Genomic DNA, 20817 nt, shown 5'->3' on the forward strand with positions numbered 1-20817 from the left:
CCTGAGCCTTGCTAGAGAGTCCCTTATATTACATAGCTGTGTATTATACCTTACCATAGACACAATCATACCCCATATACACACACGTGTCCTAGCCTGAGACTTGCTGGAGAGTCCCTTATATTACATAGCTGTGTATTATACCTTACCATAGACACAATCATACCCCATATACACACACACGTATCCTAGCCTGAGCCTTGCTGGAGAGTCCCTTATATTACATAGCTGTGTATTATACCTTACCATAGACACAATCATACCCCATATACACACACGTGTCCTAGCCTGAGCCTTGCTGGAGAGTCCCTTATATTACATAGCTGTGTATTATACCTTACCATAGACACAATCATACCCCATATACACACGTGTCCTAGCCTGAGCCTTGCTGGAGAGTCCCTTATATTACATAGCTGTGTATTATACCTTACCATAGACACAATCATACCCCATATACACACGTGTCCTAGCCTGAGCCTTGCTGGAGAGTCCCTTATATTACATAGCTGTGTATTATACCTTACCATAGACACAATCATACCCCATATACACACACGTGTCCTAGCCTGAGACTTGCTGGAGAGTCCCTTATATTACATAGCTGTGTATTATACCTTACCATAGACACAATCATACCCCATATACACACACACGTGTCCTAGCCTGAGCCTTGCTGGAGAGTCCCTTATATTACATAGCTGTGTATTATACCTTACCATAGACACAATCATACCCCATATACACACACACGTGTCCTAGCCTGAGCCTTGCTGGAGAGTCCCTTATATTACATAGCTGTGTATTATACCTTACCATAGACACAATCATACCCCATATACACACACGTGTCCTAGCCTGAGCCTTGCTGGAGAGTCCCTTATATTACATAGCTGTGTATTATACCTTACCATAGACACAATCATACTCCATATACACACACGTGTCCTAGCCTGAGCCTTGCTGGAGAGTCCCTTATATTACATAGCTGTGTATTATACCTTACCATAGACACAATCATACCCCATATACACACACACGTGTCCTAGCCTGAGCCTTGCTAGAGAGTCCCTTATATTACATAGCTGTGTATTATACCTTACCATAGACACAATCATACCCCATATACACACACGTGTCCTAGCCTGAGCCTTGCTGGAGAGTCCCTTATATTACATAGCTGTGTATTATACCTTACCATAGACACAATCATACCCCATATACACACACGTGTCCTAGCCTGAGCCTTGCTGGAGAGTCCCTTATATTACATAGCTGTGTATTATACCTTACCATAGACACAATCATACCCCATATACACACACACGTGTCCTAGCCTGAGCCTTGCTGGAGAGTCCCTTATATTACATAGCTGTGTATTATACCTTACCACAGACACAATCATACTCCATATACACACACGTGTCCTAGCCTGAGCCTTGCTGGAGAGTCCCTTATATTACATAGCTGTGTATTATACCTTACCATAGACACAATCATACCCCATATACACACACGTGTCCTAGCCTGAGCCTTGCTGGAGAGTCCCTTATATTACATAGCTGTGTATTATACCTTACCATAGACACAATCATACCCCATATACACACGTGTCCTAGCCTGAGCCTTGCTGGAGAGTCCCTTATATTACATAGCTGTGTATTATACCTTACCATAGACACAATCATACCCCATATACACACACGTGTCCTAGCCTGAGCCTTGCTGGAGAGTCCCTTATATTACATAGCTGTGTATTATACCTTACCATAGACACAATCATACCCCATATACACACACACGTGTCCTAGCCTGAGCCTTGCTGGAGAGTCCCTTATATTACATAGCTGTGTATTATACCTTACCATAGACACAATCATACCCCATATACACACACGTATCCTAGCCTGAGCCTTGCTGGAGAGTCCCTTATATTACATAGCTGTGTATTATACCTTACCATAGACACAATCATACCCCATATACACACGTGTCCTAGCCTGAGCCTTGCTGGAGAGTCCCTTATATTACATAGCTGTGTATTATACCTTACCATAGACACAATCATACCCCATATACACACGTGTCCTAGCCTGAGCCTTGCTGGAGAGTCCCTTATATTACATAGCTGTGTATTATACCTTACCATAGACACAATCATACCCCATATACACACACGTGTCCTAGCCTGAGACTTGCTGGAGAGTCCCTTATATTACATAGCTGTGTATTATACCTTACCATAGACACAATCATACCCCATATACACACACGTGTCCTAGCCTGAGCCTTGCTGGAGAGTCCCTTATATTACATAGCTGTGTATTATACCTTACCATAGACACAATCATACCCCATATACACACACGTGTCCTAGCCTGAGCCTTGCTGGAGAGTCCCTTATATTACATAGCTGTGTATTATACCTTACCATAGACACAATCATACTCCATATACACACACGTGTCCTAGCCTGAGCCTTGCTGGAGAGTCCCTTATATTACATAGCTGTGTATTATACCTTACCATAGACACAATCATACCCCATATACACACACACGTGTCCTAGCCTGAGCCTTGCTAGAGAGTCCCTTATATTACATAGCTGTGTATTATACCTTACCATAGACACAATCATACCCCATATACACACACGTGTCCTAGCCTGAGCCTTGCTGGAGAGTCCCTTATATTACATAGCTGTGTATTTATACCTTACCATAGACACAATCATACTCCATATACACACACGTGTCCTAGCCTGAGCCTTGCTGGAGAGTCCCTTATATTACATAGCTGTGTATTATACCTTACCATAGACACAATCATACCCCATATACACACACGTGTCCTAGCCTGAGCCTTGCTGGAGAGTCCCTTATATTACATAGCTGTGTATTATACCTTACCATAGACACAATCATACCCCATATACACACGTGTCCTAGCCTGAGCCTTGCTGGAGAGTCCCTTATATTACATAGCTGTTTATTATACCTTACCATAGACACAATCATACCCCATATACACACACACGTGTCCTAGCCTGAGCCTTGCTGGAGAGTCCCTTATATTACATAGCTGTGTATTATACCTTACCATAGACACAATCATACCCCATATACACACACGTGTCCTAGCCTGAGCCTTGCTGGAGAGTCCCTTATATTACATAGCTGTGTATTATACCTTACCATAGACACAATCATACCCCATATACACACACGTGTCCTAGCCTGAGCCTTGCTGGAGAGTCCCTTATATTACATAGCTGTGTATTATACCTTACCATAGACACAATCATACCCCATATACACACGTGTCCTAGCCTGAGCCTTGCTAGAGAGTCCCTTATATTACATAGCTGTGTATTATACCTTACCATAGACACAATCATACCCCATATACACACACGTGTCCTAGCCTGAGCCTTGCTGGAGAGTCCCTTATATTACATAGCTGTGTATTATACCTTACCATAGACACAATCATACCCCATATACACACGTGTCCTAGCCTGAGCCTTGCTGGAGAGTCCCTTATATTACATATCTGTTTATTATACCTTACCATAGACACAATCATACCCCATATACACACACGTGTCCTAGCCTGAGCCTTGCTGGAGAGTCCCTTATATTACATAGCTGTGTATTATACCTTACCATAGACACAATCATACCCCATATACACACACGTGTCCTAGCCTGAGCCTTGCTGGAGAGTCCCTTATATTACATAGCTGTGTATTATACCTTACCATAGACACAATCATACCCCATATACACACGTGTCCTAGCCTGAGCCTTGCTGGAGAGTCCCTTATATTACATATCTGTTTATTATACCTTACCATAGACACAATCATACCCCATATACACACACACGTGTCCTAGCCTGAGCCTTGCTGGAGAGTTCCTTATATTACATAGCTGTGTATTGGGAAGCATCTTATTACACCTAACCAATATTGTATATTTCAGCGAGGAGCTCTCCACCTTATCTAGACAGAATTCCCGGCGGAGACTAAACTCCACCACGGCCAGCACAGATACCCGGATGCAGGTAACCACATACATGTCACTGTGATAATGATCTGCCCTCCCTTATACTTATACTAACTGCTATCATCTCGTCCATGTCATGTAATCAGTTAGAGGAAAGCATTCATCTCAGAGGCGGACATCACCCTGACAGTCTAAGGGACCCCAGCATCAGCTCAATGATGGTAAGAAGCCCCCAACCACATGTCCTCTACACTCTACATGTCTGCTCTTCATGACGTCAGGTCTTTATTTCCCTGCGCTCATTGGCAATCTAAGCGCTATGGTCACATATGGCTAATGGCGGCCGCGGTGCTAGTTTGCGCTCCTGCAGGCTGTAACGAATTCTGCCCAAATGCTAAATGATTGTGGGATAAAGATCTTCTCATGAGCTATAAGGAATGGTCCCAACTATAGGGGGTTTCCTGTACTACCCAGGTAACTACCCCTAGCTTACACTATACATATGTGACGGGGAGATCCCTGTTTTCCCCGTATTATCGCCATTACCCTATATCCTCATTGTCCCTCTGTAATATCAGCATCATAGTTTATGTACAGTACATGGCACCACAGATAACAGAATGCTACTCACACAAGCTACTGTACATTTGGGCTATTTTCTGCATTATTTGTTGCTTGCTAACACTGATACAATACTAATATTTCATTTACAAAAAGTTTTGCTTTAAAAGTTGAATATGCAATAAAAAAATAAAAACAAAAATGACCTTTCAACAGGAATATTATTTTAGTTTAGGCTCAAGCAAATGTTATTGAAGAGGTGCTACAAGTTCTGCCTTTACCCAAAAATTCTGCCTCCCCTTAAAGTGGGTTCTGATGAGTGCCTATTCCTAATGCAAATAAGTGTTAACAAAACTATTTGATAGTGTACACTAGGGAGAGACATACCAAAAGGAAAGACGTCCTGAGAAGTGTACACACTAGGGGGAGACATACCAAAAGGAAAGACGTCCTGAGAAGTGTACACACTAGGGGGAGACATACCAAAAGGAAAGACGTCCTGAGAAGTGTACACACTAGGGGGAGACATACCAAAAGGAAAGACGTCCTGAGAAGTGTACACACTAGGGGGAGACATACCAAAAGGAAAGACGTCCTGAGAAGTGTACACACTAGGGGGAGACATACCAAAAGGAAAGACGTCCTGAGAAGTGTACACACTAGGGGGAGACATACCAAAGGGAAAGACATCCTGCGAAGTGTACACACTAGGGGGAGACATACCAAAAGGAAAGACGCCCTGAGAAGTGTACACACTAGGGGGAGACATACCAAAGGGAAAGACATCCTGTGAAGTGTACACACTAGGGGGAGACATACCAAAGGGAAAGACATCCTGAGAAGTGTACACACTAGGGGGAGACATACCAAAGGGAAAGACTTCCTGAGAAGTGTACACACTAGGGGGAGACATACCAAAGGGAAAGACGTCCTGCGACGTGTACACACTAGGGGGAGACATACCAAAGGGAAAGACATCCTGAGAAGTGTACACACTAGGGGGAGACATACCAAAAGGAAAGACTTCCTGAGAAGTGTACACACTAGGGGGAGACATACCAAAGGGAAAGACGTCCTGTGAAGTGTACACACTAGGGGGAGACATACCAAAGGGAAAGACATCCTGAGAAGTGTACACACTAGGGGGAGACATACCAAAAGGAAAGACGTCCTGCGAAGTGTACACACTAGGGGGAGACATACCAAAGGGAAAGACTTCCTGAGAAGTGTACACACTAGGGGGAGACATACCAAAGGGAAAGACGTCCTGCGAAGTGTACACACTAGGGGGATACATACCAAAGGGAAAGACGTCCTGAGAAGTGTACACACTAGGGGGAGACATACCAAAAGGAAAGACGTCCTGCGAAGTGTACACACTAGGGGGAGACATAACAAAGGGAAAGACGTCCTGCGAAGTGTACACACTAGGGGGAGACATACCAAAAGACAAATAGATAAATGATAGTGCCAATAGCATATCCCAGACCCAAGAGATACACTAAATACAAGTATAGTATAACAATATATTTATTGCAATAAAAAAGACAAATACTTAAAAAAAAAAAAAAAAAAATCTCTTTTGATAGGACTATAATAATCCTGTACTGATATCATATAAGGTGCAATCCCGTCAATAAATAGCTCAATTCTCAAAAATAATTCAACACTACAAACATCCCCTGCAGTGCCTACACTGAATGGTCAGTCGGTCAGTGCAGGCTCCCTCCATCATCCCCGAACATGATCAATCTCTCGTTATCAGATTGACCGGCATGTTCAACCGATGATTGATGTTGGAAATGACCAGCGTGAGCGCGCTTCGATGGTTGTTTCCACATTATTGTGCACGATTAATGGAAGACTGAATGATAACAATAGAGTATGTGGTTTTATAGAGCGCTTCTGAAGTAACTTGCATATGTATTTGTTTTGGATGAAAATACTAAAATAAAAATTATATTATAAAATAAAAATAAATAAATTAAACAATAAATTAAAAATAGGTAAATAAAAATAATGAAAAAGTTGTAAATGGTATGGGAAAGATAAGGCAGGGTGGGTGGAAGGGTAACGGGGTAAGTTGCTGTAACACTGATATGTTTATAGCTCTTCAGTGAGCGAGTGGTTGGAGGCGCTTGTAGTGCGGGTTACTGGGTGAGTCTTTAGCGTGTGGAGTCCGATGCTTTAGGTAAGGATACAGCTGCTTTGGCTAATTGTCCCTATTCCTACCTTGTATCCTGGCGAACGGAGTCTCCTGGGATCTGGTCAGGCTTCTCCCAGCATGATCTTGTCCCGGCTTGTTTACCGCTGTACCAGATGTTTGCGGAGCGATACTTCCAGTTCGGCTTGTGCGTATGTCACATCTATCCAACGTGTTTCATGCACTTGGGCACTTTGTCAATTTATTTTTATTTTATAATATAATTTTTATTTTATTATTTTCATCCAAAACAAATACATATGCAAGTTACTTCAGAAGTGCTCTATAAAGCCATATATACTATCTACTATAATATTAGAGCTGCTGCAGAGGAAGCGCAGTCCAAACCAATCTAAAAACCACGAGTGATGACAATAGTTCAGTCGTCCATTAATATCTGATGTGCGCCTTATCCGTACGTATTTATCACACACATATCCGCAGCACTTTACAGAGAATGTCGGGTCTGTCACATCACTCCCTGCCTCGGCTTACACTCTATAGTCACTATTCTCACACACATACACACTAGGGGTCACATCACTCCCTGCCTCAGCTTACACTCTATAGTCACTATTCTCACACACATACACACTAGGGATCACATCACTCCCTGCCTCAGCTTACACTCTATAGTCACTATTCTCACACACATACACACTAGGGGTCACATCACTCCCTGCCTCAGATTACACTCTATAGTCACTATTCTCACACACATACACACTAGGGATCACATCACTCCCTGCCTCAGTGCTTACACTCTATAGTCACTATTCTCACACACATACACACTAGGGGTCACATCACTCCCTGCCTCAGATTACACTCTATAGTCACTATTCTCACACACATACACACTAGGGGTCACATCACTCCCTGCATCAGCTTACACTCTATAGTCACTATTCTCACACACATACACACTAGGGATCACATCACTCCCTGCCTCAGCTTACACTCTATAGTCACTATTCTCACACACATACACACTAGGGATCACATCACTCCCTGCCTCAGTGCTTACACTCTATAGTCACTATTCTCACACACATACACACTAGGGATCACATCACTCCCTGCCTCAGTGCTTACACTCTATAGTCACTATTCTCACACACATACACACTAGGGATCACATCACTCCCTGCCTCAGTGCTTACACTCTATAGTCACTATTCTCACACACATACACACTAGGGATCACATCACTCCCTGCCTCGGCTTACACTCTATAGTCACTATTCTCACACACATACACACTAGGGGTCACATCACTCCCTGCCTCAGATTACACTCTATAGTCACTATTCTCACACACATACACACTAGGGGTCACATCACTCCCTGCCTCAGCTTACACTCTATAGTCACTATTCTCACACACATACACACTAGGGGTCACATCACTCCCTGCCTCAGCTTACACTCTATAGTCACTATTCTCACACACATACACACTAGGGATCACATCACTCCCTGCCCCAGTGCTTACACTCTATATTCACTATTCTCACACACATACACACTAGGGGTCACATCACTCCCTGCCTCAGCTTACACTCTATGGGCCTGATTCAGACCCACTCGCGAGCGGCTGTCCGCTCGCAAGTGGGTCGATGGTCTGCACTGAGCATGCGCACGACGGAGGGAGCTCCGTCGTGCGCATGCGCCAGACACGACGAGCGAAGGACTTTCCTTCGCTCGTTGTGTCCGATCAAAGGGGGCGTGCTGTCAATGTTGATTGACAGCACGCCCCCTTTGGTGGGCATGCCGGGGGCTTGCCTCCCTGACGGGGGCGTTCCCACGGGAACGCCTCCCGTCAGAAGCCGGCCCACTGACATCACTAGTGATGTCAGTGGGAGTGATTTTGGCTCTGATAGAGCCAAAATCACTCCGGAGCTTGCGGTTGAAAACCTCAACCGCAGGCTCCGGCTCGCAATTTCGATGGTCGCGATGGTCACGACCATCGCGGGCATCAAAATCCACGCTCGTATAGCCTGTGGGTGGTGACCCACAGCTATACGAGCGTCCAGGAGGACGCTCCATGAAAATGGAGCCCGGCCCTCATTCAGAGCGTGCGCTCTGCTCAGAGCGTACGGCTCTGAATGAGGGCCTATATTCACTATTCTCACACACATACACACTAGGGATCACATCACTCCCTGCCTCAGCTTACACTCTATGTTCCCCCTCACATGGTCACACACATACACACTAGGGGTCACATCACTCCCTGCCCCAGTGCTTACACTCTATATAACCCATCACATGGTCACCCACATACACACTAGGGGTCACATCACTCCCTGCCTCAGCTTACACTCTATAGTCACTATTCTCACACACATACACACTAGGGATCACATCACTCCCTGCCTCAGCTTACACTCTATAGTCACTATTCTCACACACATACACACTAGGGGTCACATCACTCCCTGCCTCAGATTACACTCTATAGTCACTATTCTCACACACATACACACTAGGGGTCACATCACTCCCTGCCTCAGATTACACTCTATAGTCACTATTCTCACACACATACACACTAGGGGTCACATCACTCCCTGCCTCAGCTTACACTCTATAGTCACTATTCTCACACACATACACACTAGGGGTCACATCACTCCCTGCCTCAGCTTACACTCTATAGTCACTATTCTCACACACATACACACTAGGGGTCACATCACTCCCTGCCTCAGCTTACACTCTATAGTCACTATTCTCACACACATACACACTAGGGGTCACATCACTCCCTGCCTCAGCTTACACTCTATAGTCACTATTCTCACACACATACACACTAGGGGTCACATCACTCCCTGCCTCAGCTTACACTCTATAGTCACTATTCTCACACACATACACACTAGGGGTCACATCACTCCCTGCCCCAGTGCTTACACTCTATAGTCACTATTCTCACACACATACACACTAGGGGTCACATCACTCCCTGCCTCAGCTTACACTCTATAGTCACTATTCTCACACACATACACACTAGGGGTCACATCACTCCCTACCTCAGCTTACACTCTATAGTCACTATTCTCACACACATACACACTAGGGGTCACATCACTCCCTGCCTCAGCTTACACTCTATAGTCACTATTCTCACACACATACACACTAGGGGTCACATCACTCCCTGCCTCAGCTTACACTCTATAGTCACTATTCTCACACACATACACACTAGGGGTCACATCACTCCCTGCCTCAGCTTACACTCTATAGTCACTATTCTCACACACATACACACTAGGGGTCACATCACTCCCTGCCTCAGCTTACACTCTATAGTCACTATTCTCACACACATACACACTAGGGATCACATCACTCCCTGCCTCAGCTTACACTCTATATTCACTATTCTCACACACATACACACTAGGGATCACATCACTCCCTGCCTCAGCTTACACTCTATAGTCACTATTCTCACACACATACACACTAGGGGTCACATCACTCCCTGCCTCAGATTACACTCTATAGTCACTATTCTCACATACATACACACTAGGGGTCACATCACTCCCTGCCTCAGCTTACACTCTATAGTCACTATTCTCACACACATACACACTAGGGGTCACATCACTCCCTGCCTCAGATTACACTCTATAGTCACTATTCTCACATACATACACACTAGGGGTCACATCACTCCCTGCCTCAGCTTACACTCTATAGTCACTATTCTCACACACATACACACTAGGGGTCACATCACTCCCTGCCCCAGCTTACACTCTATATTCACTATTCTCAACCACATACACACTAGGGCTCACATCACTCCCTGCCTCAGCTTACACTCTATAGTCACTATTCTCACACACATACACACTAGGGGTCACATCACTCCCTGCCCCAGTGCTTACACTCTATATTCACTATTCTCACACACATACACACTAGGGATCACATCACTCCCTGCCTCAGCTTACACTCTATAGTCACTATTCTCACACACATGCACACTAGGGGTCACATCACTCCCTGCCCCAGCTTACACTCTATAGTCACTATTCTCACACACATACACACTAGGGCTCACATCACTCCCTGCCTCAGCTTACACTCTATATTCACTATTCTCACACACATACACACTAGGGATCACATCACTCCCTGCCCCAGTGCTTACACTCTATATTCACTATTCTCACACACATACACACTAGGGATCACATCACTCCCTGCCCCAGTGCTTACACTCTATAGTCACTATTCTCACACACATGCACACTAGGGCTCACATCACTCCCTGCCTCAGCTTACACTCTATATTCACTATTCTCACACACATACACACTAGGGATCACATCACTCCCTGCCTCAGATTACACTCTATAGTCACTATTCTCACACACATACACACTAGGGGTCACATCACTCCCTGCCCCAGTGCTTACACTCTATAGTCACTATTCTCACACACATACACACTAGGGGTCACATCACTCCCTGCCTCAGCTTACACTCTATATTCACTATTCTCACACACATACACACTAGAGGTCACATCACTCCCTGCCCCAGTGCTTACACTCTATAGTCACTATTCTCACACACATACACACTAGGGGTCACATCACTCCCTGCCTCAGCTTACACTCTATATTCACTATTCTCACACACATACACACTAGGGGTCACATCACTCCCTGCCCCAGTGCTTACACTCTATAGTCACTATTCTCACACACATACACACTAGGGGTCACATCACTCCCTGCCCCAGTGCTTACACTCTATATTCCCCATCACATGGTCACACACATACACACTAGGGGTCACATCACTCCCTGCCCCAGTGCTTACACTCTATATTCCCCATCACATGCTCACACACATACACACTAGGGGTCACATCACTCCCTGCCCCAGTGCTTACACTCTATATTCCCCATCACATGCTCACACACATACACACTAGGGATCACATCACTCCCTGCCTCAGCTTACACTCTATAGTCACTATTCTCACACACATACACACTAGGGGTCACATCACTCCCTGCCTCAGCTTACACTCTATAGTCACTATTCTCACACACATACACACTAGGGGTCACATCACTCCCTGCCTCAGCTTACACTCTATAGTCACTATTCTCACACACATACACACTAGGGGTCACATCACTCCCTGCCTCAGCTTACACTCTATAGTCACTATTCTCACACACATACACACTAGGAGATCACATCACTCCCTGCCTCAGCTTACACTCTATATTCACTATTCTCACACACATACACACTAGGGGTCACATCACTCCCTGCCTCAGCTTACACTCTATAGTCACTATTCTCACACACATACACACTAGGGGTCACATCACTCCCTGCCTCAGCTTACACTCTATAGTCACTATTCTTACACACATACACACTAGGGGTCACATCACTCCCTGCCTCAGCTTACACTCTATAGTCACTATTCTCACACACATACACACTAGGGGTCACATCACTCCCTGCCCCAGTGCTTACACTCTATAGTCACTATTCTCACACACATACACACTAGGGATCACATCACTCCCTGCCTCAGTGCTTACACTCTATAGTCACTATTCTCACACACATACACACTAGGGGTCACATCACTCCCTGCCTCAGATTACACTCTATAGTCACTATTCTCACACACATACACACTAGGGGTCACATCACTCCCTGCCTCAGCTTACACTCTATAGTCACTATTCTCACACACATACACACTAGGGGTCACATCACTCCCTGCCTCAGCTTACAATCTATAGTCACTATTCTCACACACATACACACTAGGGGTCACATCACTCCCTGCCTCAGCTTACACTCTATAGTCACTATTCTCACACACATACACACTAGGGGTCACATCACTCCCTGCCTCAGCTTACAATCTATAGTCACTATTCTCACACACATACACACTAGGGGTCACATCACTCCCTGCCCCAGTGCTTACACTCTATAGTCACTATTCTCACACACATACACACTAGGGGTCACATCACTCCCTGCCTCAGCTTACACTCTATATTCACTATTCTCACACACATACACACTAGGGGTCACATCACTCCCTGCCCCAGTGCTTACACTCTATAGTCACTATTCTCACACACATACACACTAGGGGTCACATCACTCCCTGCCTCAGATTACACTCTATAGTCACTATTCTCACAAACATACACACTAGGGGTCACATCACTCCCTGCCTCAGCTTACACTCTATAGTCACTATTCTCACACACATACACACTAGGGGTCACATCACTCCCTGCCTCAGCTTACACTCTATAGTCACTATTCTCACACACATACACACTAGGGGTCACATCACTCCCTGCCTCAGCTTACAATCTATAGTCACTATTCTCACACACATACACACTAGGGATCACATCACTCCCTGCCTCAGCTTACACTCTATAGTCACTATTCTCACACACATACACACTAGGGGTCACATCACTCCCTGCCTCAGATTACACTCTATAGTCACTATTCTCACACACATACACACTAGGGGTCACATCACTCCCTGCCCCAGTGCTTACACTCTATAGTCACTATTCTCACACACATACACACTAGGGATCACATCACTCCCTGCCTCAGTGCTTACACTCTATATTCCCCATCACATGCTCACACACATACACACTAGGGGTCACATCACTCCCTGCCTCAGCTTACACTCTATAGTCACTATTCTCACACACATACACACTAGGGGTCACATCACTCCCTGCCTCAGCTTACACTCTATATTCACTATTCTCACACACATACACACTAGGGCTCACATCACTCCCTGCCTCAGCTTACACTCTATATTCACTATTCTCACACACATACACACTAGGGGTCACATCACTCCCTGCCTCAGCTTACACTCAATAGTCACTATTCTCACACACATACACACTAGGGGTCACATCACTCCCTGCCCCAGTGCTTACACTCTATATTCACTATTCTCACACACATACACACTAGGGGTCACATCACTCCCTGCCTCAGCTTACACTCTATATTCACTATTCTCACACACATACACACTAGGGGTCACATCACTCCCTGCCTCAGCTTACACTCTATAGTCACTATTCTCACACACATACACACTAGGGGTCACATCACTCCCTGCCTCAGCTTACACTCTATAGTCACTATTCTCACACACATACACACTAGGGATCACATCACTCCTTGCCTCAGCTTACACTCTATAGTCACTATTCTCACACACATGCACACTAGGGGTCACATCACTCCCTGCCCCAGTGCTTACTCTCTATAGTCACTATTCTCACACACATACACACTAGGGATCACATCACTCCCTGCCTCAGCTTACACTCTATATTCACTATTCTCACACACATACACACTAGGGGTCACATCACTCCCTGCCCCAGTGCTTACTCTCTATAGTCACTATTCTCACACACATACACACTAGGGGTCACATCACTCCCTGCCTCAGCTTACACTCTATAGTCACTATTCTCACACACATACACACTAGGGGTCACATCACTCCCTGCCCCAGTGCTTACACTCTATAGTCACTATTCTCACACACATACACACTAGGGGTCACATCACTCCCTGCCTCAGCTTACACTCTATAGTCACTATTCTCACACACATACACACTAGGGATCACATCACTCCCTGCCTCAGATTACACTCTATATTCACTATTCTCACACACATACACACTAGGGGTCACATCACTCCCTGCCCCAGTGCTTACACTCTATAGTCACTATTCTCACACACATACACACTAGGGGTCACATCACTCCCTGCCTCAGCTTACACTCTATAGTCACTATTCTCACACACATACACACTAGGGGTCACATCACTCCCTGCCTCAGCTTACACTCTATAGTCACTATTCTCACACACATACACACTAGGGGTCACATCACTCCCTGCCCCAGTGCTTACACTCTATAGTCACTATTCTCACACACATACACACTAGGGGTCACATCACTCCCTGCCTCAGCTTACACTCTATAGTCACTATTCTCACACACATACACACTAGGGGTCACATCACTCCCTGCCCCAGCTTACACTCTATAGTCACTATTCTCACACACATACACACTAGGGGTCACATCACTCCCTGCCTCAGCTTACACTCTATAGTCACTATTCTCACACACATACACACTAGGGATCACATCACTCCCTGCCTCAGCTTACACTCTATAGTCACTATTCTCACACACATACACACTAGGGGTCACATCACTCCCTGCCTCAGATTACACTCTATAGTCACTATTCTCACACACATACACACTAGGGGTCACATCACTCCCTGCCTCAGCTTACACTCTATAGTCACTATTCTCACACACATACACACTAGGGGTCACATCACTCCCTGCCTCAGCTTACACTCTATAGTCACTATTCTCACACACATACACACTAGGGATCACATCACTCCCTGCCTCAGTGCTTACACTCTATATTCACTATTCTCACACACATACACACTAGGGATCACATCACTCCCTGCCTCAGTGCTTACACTCTATAGTCACTATTCTCACACACATACACACTAGGGATCACATCACTCCCTGCCTCAGTGCTTACACTCTATAGTCACTATTCTCACACACATACACACTAGGGATCACATCACTCCCTGCCTCGGCTTACACTCTATAGTCACTATTCTCACACACATACACACTAGGGGTCACATCATTCCCTGCCTCAGATTACACTCTATAGTCACTATTCTCACACACATACACACTAGGGGTCACATCACTCCCTGCCTCAGCTTACACTCTATAGTCACTATTCTCACACACATACACACTAGGGATCACATCACTCCCTGCCTCAGCTTACACTCTATAGTCACTATTCTCACACACATACACACTAGGGGTCACATCACTCCCTGCCCCAGTGCTTACACTCTATAGTCACTATTCTCACACACATACACACTAGGGGTCACATCACTCCCTGCCCCAGTGCTTACACTCTATATTCCCCATCACATGGTCACACACATACACACTAGGGGTCACATCACTCCCTGCCCCAGTGCTTACACTCTATATTCCCCATCACATGCTCACACACATACACACTAGGGGTCACATCACTCCCTGCCCCAGTGCTTACACTCTATATTCCCCATCACATGCTCACACACATACACACTAGGGATCACATCACTCCCTGCCTCAGCTTACACTCTATAGTCACTATTCTCACACACATACACACTAGGGGTCACATCACTCCCTGCCTCAGCTTACACTCTATAGTCACTATTCTCACACACATACACACTAGGGGTCACATCACTCCCTGCCTCAGCTTACACTCTATAGTCACTATTCTCACACACATACACACTAGGGGTCACATCACTCCCTGCCTCAGCTTACACTCTATAGTCACTATTCTCACACACATACACACTAGGAGATCACATCACTCCCTGCCTCAGCTTACACTCTATATTCACTATTCTCACACACATACACACTAGGGGTCACATCACTCCCTGCCTCAGCTTACACTCTATAGTCACTATTCTCACACACATACACACTAGGGGTCACATCACTCCCTGCCTCAGCTTACACTCTATAGTCACTATTCTTACACACATACACACTAGGGGTCACATCACTCCCTGCCTCAGCTTACACTCTATAGTCACTATTCTCACACACATACACACTAGGGGTCACATCACTCCCTGCCCCAGTGCTTACACTCTATAGTCACTATTCTCACACACATACACACTAGGGATCACATCACTCCCTGCCTCAGTGCTTACACTCTATAGTCACTATTCTCACACACATACACACTAGGGGTCACATCACTCCCTGCCTCAGATTACACTCTATAGTCACTATTCTCACACACATACACACTAGGGGTCACATCACTCCCTGCCTCAGCTTACACTCTATAGTCACTATTCTCACACACATACACACTAGGGGTCACATCACTCCCTGCCTCAGCTTACAATCTATAGTCACTATTCTCACACACATACACACTAGGGGTCACATCACTCCCTGCCTCAGCTTACACTCTATAGTCACTATTCTCACACACATACACACTAGGGGTCACATCACTCCCTGCCTCAGCTTACAATCTATAGTCACTATTCTCACACACATACACACTAGGGGTCACATCACTCCCTGCCCCAGTGCTTACACTCTATAGTCACTATTCTCACACACATACACACTAGGGGTCACATCACTCCCTGCCTCAGCTTACACTCTATATTCACTATTCTCACACACATACACACTAGGGGTCACATCACTCCCTGCCCCAGTGCTTACACTCTATAGTCACTATTCTCACACACATACACACTAGGGGTCACATCACTCCCTGCCTCAGATTACACTCTATAGTCACTATTCTCACAAACATACACACTAGGGGTCACATCACTCCCTGCCTCAGCTTACACTCTATAGTCACTATTCTCACACACATACACACTAGGGGTCACATCACTCCCTGCCTCAGCTTACACTCTATAGTCACTATTCTCACACACATACACACTAGGGGTCACATCACTCCCTGCCTCAGCTTACAATCTATAGTCACTATTCTCACACACATACACACTAGGGATCACATCACTCCCTGCCTCAGCTTACACTCTATAGTCACTATTCTCACACACATACACACTAGGGGTCACATCACTCCCTGCCTCAGATTACACTCTATAGTCACTATTCTCACACACATACACACTAGGGGTCACATCACTCCCTGCCCCAGTGCTTACACTCTATAGTCACTATTCTCACACACATACACACTAGGGATCACATCACTCCCTGCCTCAGTGCTTACACTCTATATTCCCCATCACATGCTCACACACATACACACTAGGGGTCACATCACTCCCTGCCTCAGCTTACACTCTATAGTCACTATTCTCACACACATACACACTAGGGGTCACATCACTCCCTGCCTCAGCTTACACTCTATATTCACTATTCTCACACACATACACACTAGGGGACACATCACTCCCTGCCTCAGCTTACACTCTATATTCACTATTCTCACACACATACACACTAGGGCTCACATCACTCCCTGCCTCAGCTTACACTCTATATTCACTATTCTCACACACATACACACTAGGGGTCACATCACTCCCTGCCTCAGCTTACACTCAATAGTCACTATTCTCACACACATACACACTAGGGGTCACATCACTCCCTGCCCCAGTGCTTACACTCTATATTCACTATTCTCACACACATACACACTAGGGGTCACATCACTCCCTGCCTCAGCTTACACTCTATATTCACTATTCTCACACACATACACACTAGGGGTCACATCACTCCCTGCCTCAGCTTACACTCTATAGTCACTATTCTCACACACATACACACTAGGGGTCACATCACTCCTTGCCTCAGCTTACACTCTATAGTCACTATTCTCACACACATGCACACTAGGGGTCACATCACTCCCTGCCCCAGTGCTTACTCTCTATAGTCACTATTCTCACACACATACACACTAGGGATCACATCACTCCCTGCCTCAGCTTACACTCTATATTCACTATTCTCACACACATACACACTAGGGGTCACATCACTCCCTGCCCCAGTGCTTACTCTCTATAGTCACTATTCTCACACACATACACACTAGGGGTCACATCACTCCCTGCCTCAGCTTACACTCTATAGTCACTATTCTCACACACATACACACTAGGGGTCACATCACTCCCTGCCCCAGTGCTTACACTCTATAGTCACTATTCTCACACACATACACACTAGGGGTCACATCACTCCCTGCCTCAGCTTACACTCTATAGTCACTATTCTCACACACATACACACTAGGGATCACATCACTCCCTGCCTCAGATTACACTCTATATTCACTATTCTCACACACATACACACTAGGGGTCACATCACTCCCTGCCCCAGTGCTTACACTCTATAGTCACTATTCTCACACACATACACACTAGGGGTCACATCACTCCCTGCCTCAGCTTACACTCTATAGTCACTATTCTCACACACATACACACTAGGGGTCACATCACTCCCTGCCTCAGCTTACACTCTATAGTCACTATTCTCACACACATACACACTAGGGGTCACATCACTCCCTGCCCCAGTGCTTACACTCTATAGTCACTATTCTCACACACATACACACTAGGGGTCACATCACTCCCTGCCTCAGCTTACACTCTATAGTCACTATTCTCACACACATACACACTAGGGGTCACATCACTCCCTGCCCCAGCTTACACTCTATAGTCACTATTCTCACACACATACACACTAGGGGTCACATCACTCCCTGCCTCAGCTTACACTCTATAGTCACTATTCTCACACACATACACACTAGGGATCACATCACTCCCTGCCTCAGCTTACACTCTATAGTCACTATTCTCACACACATACACACTAGGGGTCACATCACTCCCTGCCTCAGATTACACTCTATAGTCACTATTCTCACACACATACACACTAGGGGTCACATCACTCCCTGCCTCAGCTTACACTCTATAGTCACTATTCTCACACACATACACACTAGGGGTCACATCACTCCCTGCCTCAGCTTACACTCTATAGTCACTATTCTCACACACATACACACTAGGGATCACATCACTCCCTGCCTCAGTGCTTACACTCTATATTCACTATTCTCACACACATACACACTAGGGATCACATCACTCCCTGCCTCAGTGCTTACACTCTATAGTCACTATTCTCACACACATACACACTAGGGATCACATCACTCCCTGCCTCAGTGCTTACACTCTATAGTCACTATTCTCACACACATACACACTAGGGATCACATCACTCCCTGCCTCGGCTTACACTCTATAGTCACTATTCTCACACACATACACACTAGGGGTCACATCATTCCCTGCCTCAGATTACACTCTATAGTCACTATTCTCACACACATACACACTAGGGGTCACATCACTCCCTGCCTCAGCTTACACTCTATAGTCACTATTCTCACACACATACACACTAGGGATCACATCACTCCCTGCCTCAGCTTACACTCTATAGTCACTATTCTCACACACATACACACTAGGGATCACATCACTCCCTGCCTCAGTGCTTACACTCTATAGTCACTATTCTCACACACATACACACTAGGGATCACATCACTCCCTGCCTCAGTGCTTACACTCTATAGTCACTATTCTCACACACATACACACTAGGGATCACATCACTCCCTGCCTCAGTGCTTACACTCTATAGTCACTATTCTCACACACATACACACTAGGGATCACATCACTCCCTGCCTCGGCTTACACTCTATAGTCACTATTCTCACACACATACACACTAGGGGTCACATCACTCCCTGCCTCAGATTACACTCTATAGTCACTATTCTCACACACATACACACTAGGGGTCACATCACTCCCTGCCTCAGCTTACACTCTATAGTCACTATTCTCACACACATACACACTAGGGGTCACATCACTCCCTGCCTCAGCTTACACTCTATAGTCACTATTCTCACACACATACACACTAGGGGTCACATCACTCCCTGCCTCAGCTTACACTCTATAGTCACTATTCTCACACACATACACACTAGGGGTCACATCACTCCCTGCCTCAGATTACACTCTATAGTCACTATTCTCACACACATACACACTAGGGGTCACATCACTCCCTGCCTCAGCTTACACTCTATAGTCACTATTCTCACACACATACACACTAGGGGTCACATCACTCCCTGCCTCAGCTTACACTCTATAGTCACTATTCTCACACACATACACACTAGGGGTCACATCACTCCCTGCCTCAGCTTACACTCTATAGTCACTATTCTCACACACATACACACTAG

At 45.6% G+C, this 20817-nt stretch overlaps 1 protein-coding gene across 1 annotated transcript in view; it reads left to right on the forward strand.

The window, feature by feature from the left end:
* NECTIN4 (nectin cell adhesion molecule 4) overlaps positions 1–20817 on the forward strand; it is a 93781-nt gene that overhangs the window by 49974 nt on the left and 22990 nt on the right. The window contains exons 6-7 of the mRNA XM_088448859.1: positions 3984–4065; positions 4154–4228. Of these exons, the coding sequence (XP_088304985.1) occupies positions 3984–4065; positions 4154–4228 (157 nt within the window). The remainder of the gene's footprint in view (positions 1–3983; positions 4066–4153; positions 4229–20817) is intronic.

Source organism: Taudactylus pleione, unplaced genomic scaffold (genome assembly GCF_031769625.1).
Source record: "Taudactylus pleione unplaced genomic scaffold, aTauple2 ptg000469l, whole genome shotgun sequence".
Lineage (NCBI taxonomy): Eukaryota > Metazoa > Chordata > Amphibia > Anura > Myobatrachidae > Taudactylus > Taudactylus pleione.